The sequence below is a fragment of the Cucurbita moschata genome, unplaced genomic scaffold, assembly GCF_002738365.1.
Source record: "Cucurbita moschata cultivar Rifu unplaced genomic scaffold, Cmos_1.0 Cmo_Scf00003, whole genome shotgun sequence".
Classification (NCBI taxonomy): domain Eukaryota; kingdom Viridiplantae; phylum Streptophyta; class Magnoliopsida; order Cucurbitales; family Cucurbitaceae; genus Cucurbita; species Cucurbita moschata.
Window position 1 is genome coordinate 2,581,132 of NW_019268519.1, and position 6,973 is coordinate 2,588,104.

Below are 6,973 nucleotides of genomic sequence, written 5' to 3' on the forward strand. Positions count from 1 at the left end.
GGTTTTTTTTTTTTTTTTTTTTTTTGTTATTTTGACAGGAATTTCATCGGAACCGTACAACGGATCAAATTGGAGAAGAACCGTGGCTGAATGAGGGGTTACCGGCGTCGGCGGTAGGAGAATCAGATGCCATCTAACTAAAAAATACATTTTTTTCCCTTTTTTCTTCTTTAGCCCTTGAAGTTTTAATGACTGTACGTATTATAATATATGGATAAAACTTCAGCTACGACTCGGTAACTTTTTTTTTAACCTGGTTAACTTTAGGGTTTTTAACCTGTGAAGACAATTCGATGAAACAAAAGTAATTTTAAGGTTTGGATGTATATATTATTTGATTACTACAGCACTTGGGCCCTCAGATTGAGAGATTGGGCCACTTATCCATGTGGCCCATACACCATATATTTTTTTTCTTATTTATTTATTTTATATAATATAAATTATTATTATCATGAATAACAAGGTAAACTTTGCATTTATTTCATGTAAAGTTCGTCTCCTTAATATTGCATTCTAGGTTGAGGAGATGTAACCTTTCCCGCCTTTCGCGAGTAATGATCCTCATACGAATTAACTGTTGTTTTTTTTCATATTTTTATTCATCGTTCGAATGTCGTATATATTTTTTTCTCTAAAGACCTTCACGTGATGATATGATAAGTATACAAGGAGAAAAACGTGCCCTACAAGACAAAATAAACCTGCCAACAACGCAGTATCACCTAAGTTAGCTACTAAGTTAGCTAGGAGTTAAAAAGAAGAAGTGTTTTAACTTCTTCAAGTTGAATAGGACTATTTATATGATTCTCTAAGAGTTTTTTTTTTTTTTTTTTTAACTTATTTTCAAATTAGGTCAAAAGTGGATCAGATTGGGTTGACCAAGATCACTCCTACAGGGAGAATGTCAGTATTTGCCTCTTAAGAAGTTGACCAAGGAACTTGGACTCTCGTGACCTAGTTTTATTTTGTATTAGATTTTTTTTTTTTTAAAGAGATTTCATCCATAACTTGTATCAAGTTCATCTTTTTATAACAAATAAGATTTTAAATATATATTTTAAAAAATGAGGTTCAAATTTTTGGGATAAAAATGAAAATTTATAGCATAAAGTAGGAATTTAGTATGATAATAGGATTTCTATTTAAAGTTTGGAGTGGCAAAGCCTTATAAAATTTAGGAATGGAAGAATTAAAATAGGATTTGGGTGCTAAATTATAGGGACCTCACATTACGGCTGGTGGCCTAACACAGAGTCAACGCCCGGGCAGTGCCGGACCCATGTTGGATGTTACGGCCCCATAATTTCTGCGCTACAGCAATTACAATAACGGATTTATCCAACGCCGTCCCGCCAATTACTTTCCATCCCGGCACTCTAGTGGTTCCCATTACCTTCCCTTTCTTCATCTTAAATCCGGTCGCCATTTTCTTACCTTCCAATTTCTGCACCGCTGAGAAGCCGAAATCCCTTCATTCTGCCTTCTCTCTCCGGCACCGCCAGCGATGTCCCGACAGCCAATTAATTGCAGTTCTTGTGCGATTTCATCCAGGTAAATTGATCGATTGCTGAGGTTCATCTTTTTTAGTGCCGAATCTTGCTGTATAGATATCATTATGGGGGTTTTGAATGCTGTGGTTCTGTTTTCGTTCATTTTCTGGCGATTAATTGACTCTGCGTGATGAAAATAAGGGCGATTCTTGCTCAAAGGTGTCTTCCTTGATGTTATGAACTCAAAGAGTTTTTATGATTAAGATGATTGGGGGAGGATCTAGTGTAGCTGAGGTTCGGAGACGTTCATAGAAGCTAATGGTATCGAAGTTAGAATAATCATGGCAAGTAGATGTATTTTTTGGGGATCTGTCAACAAAAGAGTCAATTGATATGAAATTCAGATCGTTGATCTTTTCAATTTCAGCTAACGTAGAGAGGCCATGTTTAAACTTTGTCTAACTGGCGGGACAATGGATTATTTTAATTGCTTTTAAGTAGTTTGCAAGTCATTATCGTGAGGAAATGGTAGCTTCATCTTGGCAAGTATAATGTGAAGTTTTTCTCTCTATCCTTTCCTCCAGCCTGCTTATTTTGTTCTCTGTTCTTGACAACGAAATTCATTGTCTACTGCTTGATAACATTCCTTTAACTAAAGTTTTGTTTCATTTGAAAAGAAAAGTAATGGTTTGTTATTCAAGAAGGCTAGTCGTGTTCATAATGATTTGGTGATATTAGATTTTACTACCTTCATCTTAATTTTTCATCCAGAATTGGTCCTCCCCCTAGCTAGCAATCTTATCAATGGATAACCTGTGAGATTCCACATGTCGGTTGGAGAGTGGAGAGAAGAACGAGGCATTCTTTAGAAGTGTGTGAAAGCCTCTCCCTAACAAACGCGTTTTAAAATTGTGAGGTTGATGACGATACGTAACGGGCTAAAGCGAACAATATCTACCAGCGATGAGCTTGGGCTGGTGTGTCAGCAAGGATGCTGGCCCCAAAGAGGGTAGATTGTGAGATCCCACATCGATTGAGGAGGAGAACAAAACATTTCTTATAAGGGTGTGGAAACCTATTTTTAAACCATGAGGCTGACAACGATTCGTTTCAAGCCAAAACGGATAATATTTGCTAGTGGTAGGTTTGGGGTGTCACATCACGGTTATACCATTGACATCGAAAATGGAATTGAACACATAATTGCTGTTCCCCATCCCTTTTCTTCTGGTTTGTAATTTGTTGGCAATTTTCTCAGGTAACCAACAGTGGTGAGACCATGACTGCTCTGTGACCTGTACCTAAAACATTGCGTCTGTAGCTTCCTTCCCATAGTATTCTCCCTTAAAACAATGGCTACAAAATCTGTTCGGGTCAATTCTAGACGAATACGACCCAGATATCTTTTTATGCTTCTTATGCTTGTTCCCATCAGTGTCTTTACCATTTTCAATTATGTCCAAAAGATTTCTTATTTCTTCCGCCCACTTTGGGACAGCCCTCCACCCCCTTTTATACGCCTACCACACTACTATGCAGAAAATGTGTCGATGGAACACCTTTGTCGCCTCCATGGCTGGTCTTTACGATCCACACCTCGTCGTGTTTTTGATGCCATCATCTTCAGCAATGAGCTAGATTTGCTTGAAATCAGATGGCGTGAGCTTTACCCATATGTCTGGAAGTTTGTAATTCTGGAGTCATACACCACTTTTACAGGCATACACAAGCCATTACTATTCCAAATAAATCGAGATAGGTTTGCCTTTGCAGAAAATAAAACCGTCCATGATGTGTTTTCTGGACAAGTTGACTCTCGTGAGTCCTATAGAAACCCATTTGACCTTGAATCCCAGCAACGCGTCGCTATGAACGGATTACTTCAGCGCGCAGGGATTTCAGTTGGTGATCTTTTGATCATGACAGATACTGATGAGATTCCGAGCCCACATACTGTGAAACTCCTGCAATGGTGCGATGAGGTGCCTCCTATAGTCCATCTTGAAATGAGGAATTACATGTATTCTTTTGAGTTCCCTGTGGACTTCAGCAGCTGGCGAGCCTCAGTTCACATCTATGGTCCACAGAGTCATTACAGGCATTCTCGCCAAACCGATCTTATATTCTCGGATGCAGGGTGGCATTGTAGCTTTTGCTTTAGGAGCATTCAAGACTTTGCATTCAAGATGACAGCTTATAGCCACGCAGACCGTGTAAGGCGGCAAGAGTTCTTGAATTACTCAAGGATTCAGAAGCTCATTTGCCAGGGAGATGATCTGTTTGACATGCTTCCCGAAGAATACACGTTCCAGGAGTTGATTAAGAAGATGGGCTCCATTCCTCGTTCTTCCTCAGCTATTCACCTTCCTGCATACCTGATAGAGAATGCAGACAAGTTCAGATTCCTGCTGCCTGGAGGCTGTGTAAGAACCTCTGTGGACAGCATCCCAGAGTTGCATAAGCAACCATAGAGCCCTTGCTGCCAGAGGATGTGAATATTTAGCTACCAGAAACAATAGGTGAAGACTGATGATTATTGGTGGTGATATACTTAGACACAAGTTGTGTGGCTAACAGGAAAGTTTGAACTGTTAGCGTGAGCGAGTGATGTTATGGTAGATGATCCATTGGGTTAGTCTACTGATTTTTGCATTATCTTGCCACAGATAGTAATAGAATTTTGTGCAGTAATTGCCTGTACCTCTTCATTGTATTGTAATGATATTGGATCGACTTCTTACGAAATATGTTATGGAATGAAGTGATCTGACATATTTGGAGTGTAAGTACTTTTTCATTTAGTGATGGCATATTTTTTCTTGAGCTTTCTTTGAAATAATATCTTCTTTTCAGATAATTAATAGAATTGGTTCGAGTTTCATGACAAGGTGGGAGGTCGAAGGTCGAACTTGGTATGATAATCCGTGCTTTATCTATTAAATTAGGTTTGAATTAAAAACAAATGACTATACAAAATCGTAACTATTTTGCTTCTATTTACCGATCAAACTAATTAAATATAGGTTTTAATACTATTTTAATGAGTGTGTACTTTTAATAAAATTTAAAATTAATCATTATTGTGTAAATAAAGTTTAACTTAAATAGAACTTGGTAAATAATATTAATAATATTAGAATTTATAGAGAAGGTCAAAGAGATTAATTAATTTTTAGATATTGACATTTTCAAACATTGCGCTATTTGAATCTTGGTGTGCAAGTAAGATATGAAGCCACGTGGCAGCATCTCTATAGCGTACAAGTAGAACTGAGCACGATGTCGTTTTAATGAAATGAGCATCACCGTCCCCTCTCTTACGTTATGGATTTCATCTCTCCGCTCTCTCTCTCTCTCTCTGAAACGTCCTTTTGGTTTCAGTACGTCTGAATAAACCTCTTTTCGTTCTCTCTTCCTTACAGCTTCTTTGGTCACACGGCCTTCTTCATCATCGCCATTGCTGAGTGTTCTCTTCTACTCCTCAACGTACTTATTACAGTGGAATTGCTGATTTCATTTCAGTGAGACGCGAACTCAAAATTTTTTCATTTTTGTAGTCAATGGCTCAAAGCACGATCAGGAAAGCGCTCGGAGCTGTGAAGGACCAAACGAGCATTAGCATCGCTAAAGTCGCTGGAAATACGGCGTCGGAGCTTGAAGTTTTGGTTGTCAAGGCGACGAGCCACGACGAGGATCCCGCCGACCACAGGTATATTAGGGAGATTGTGAATTTGTGCTCGACTTCGAATGGATATGTGAGTGCGTGTGTGATTACGATCTCTAAACGTTTGAGTAAGACTCGCGATTGGATAGTTGCGCTCAAGGCGCTAGTGGTCGTGCACAGGGTTTTGATTGATGGAAATTCCTCTTTTGGAGAGGAAATTGTGTACGCTACGCGGAAAGGTATACGAGTCTTGGATCTGTCTAGTTTTAGAGATGAAGCGCATTCGAATTCGTGGGATCATTCTAGTTTTGTGAGGTCTTACGCTTTGTATCTTGATGAAATGGCTGAGAATCTGGTTCTTGAGAAGAGGATAAGAGGGAGTGATGATACTAACTTTGATCGTAGAGATGAATTTGATAATGTGAGGCAGAGGAGGAGGCAGAGTCCATGGAGGTCAATGCGACCAGAGAGTGTAGTGGATGAGTTGAGTCAATTGCTTCGAATTCTCGATCGAATTTTAGCTTGTAGGCCGACAGGGATGGCCAAGAGTAGTAGATTAGTAATTACTGCGCTTGATTTGGTTGTTAATGATAGCTTTGGGTTGTATGTTGAGATTTGTGAGGCATTAGGGTATTTGCTGGATCGCTTTAAAGAAATGGAATATGGTGATTGTCTTAGAGCATTTGATGTTTGTGCTAATGCTGCAAAGAAGATTGATGAACTTGATGAATTTTACACTTGGTGTAAGGATGTGGGAATTGCAAGATCTTCTGAATACCCAGAGGCTCAGAGGATAACTTGTAATCTTTTGGTCACACTTGGGGGCTTCCTAAAAGAGATGTCAAGAAGGCCAAAGGATTACAATGAGAGGAGAAGGGAGGAGAAGGTGAAGTCGCTACCAGCTGAGGAGCCTGAATGTTACATGAATGAGATAAAGGCTCTTCCTCCGCTGGAGAATTGTTCACCTACCCTGCAACCGCCTTCAAGACCAGAAGACTTGGTGAACTTGAGAGAGGATGGAGTTTCAGCAGATGAGCAAGGGAACAAATTGGCCTTGGCTCTTTTCTCTGGACCCCCAGCAAATCCTAATGGTTCATGGGAAACTTTCTCATCAGACAAGCAGCCTGAAGTGAGTTCAGCGTGGCAAACGCCAGCGGCCGAGGCTGGCAAACCAGAATGGGAACTGGCATTGGTTGAAACTGCTAGCAATCTGTCAAAGCAGAAGGCTGATATGGGCGGTGGTTTTGACCCACTGCTATTAAATGGAATGTACGACCATGGGACGATTAGGCAGCATGCCAATGCCGAGCAATTTGACGGGAGTTCGAGTAGTGTGGCAATGAAAGGCCAAAGCAAGACTGCTGCACAAGTTCTGGCACTTCCAGCACCAGATGGAACGGTTAAACCAATCGGGGATCAGGACCCTTTCGCTGCATCGCTTACAGTGCCACCTCCTTCATATGTGCAGATAGCTGAAATGGAGAAGAAGCAGCAGTTACTTATGCAAGAGCAGCTTCTATGGCAACAGTACGGCAGAGATGGAATGCACGGCCAAGTGGGTCTGGTAAAGCTTGCTGGTGGCTCCGCCTATATTGGCTCAAATCCTCAGCCAATTGCGCCTCAGAGCTCAGCCTACCATTATGCTCCCTTTTGAATTGGCCTCCATGGTTTCTACGAATACGAGTGACAAAGAAAAGCGTGACTAAAATTACATATATGTCAGTAGGCTTCTTTATATATGTTCAACAGTTTCCTGTTTTTTGTTTTCATTTTTAAAAAACGCCCCCAACAAGAAATGATTATATATATATATATA

General features: G+C 40.1%; 3 protein-coding genes across 3 annotated transcripts in view; all 3 read left to right on the top strand.

Annotated features, from left to right (window-relative positions):
- Window positions 1-271, top strand: part of LOC111441247 (auxin-responsive protein IAA29-like) — a 1,418-nt gene extending 1,147 nt beyond the window's left edge. Inside the window, exon 4 of the mRNA XM_023078247.1 lies at window positions 39-271. Coding sequence (XP_022934015.1) covers window positions 39-90 — 52 coding nt within the window. The 3' untranslated portion in view covers window positions 91-271. The remainder of the gene's footprint in view (window positions 1-38) is intronic.
- Window positions 272-1,346: 1,075 nt separating this feature from the next.
- Window positions 1,347-4,227, top strand: LOC111441246 (beta-1,4-mannosyl-glycoprotein 4-beta-N-acetylglucosaminyltransferase-like). The gene is made up of 2 exons (XM_023078246.1): window positions 1,347-1,554; window positions 2,752-4,227. Exon 2 carries the CDS (start codon window positions 2,846-2,848, stop codon window positions 3,962-3,964), a length of 1,119 nt encoding a protein of 372 aa, XP_022934014.1. The 5' UTR covers window positions 1,347-1,554; window positions 2,752-2,845; the 3' UTR covers window positions 3,965-4,227.
- A 578-nt stretch (window positions 4,228-4,805) lies between these two features.
- LOC111441244 (probable clathrin assembly protein At4g32285) lies at window positions 4,806-6,967 on the top strand. Its single transcript, XM_023078243.1, has 2 exons — window positions 4,806-4,979; window positions 5,051-6,967. The coding sequence occupies exon 2, from the start codon at window positions 5,054-5,056 to the stop codon at window positions 6,809-6,811; it is 1,758 nt and encodes a 585-aa protein (XP_022934011.1). The 5' UTR covers window positions 4,806-4,979; window positions 5,051-5,053; the 3' UTR covers window positions 6,812-6,967.
- Window positions 6,968-6,973: the final 6 nt, after the last annotated feature.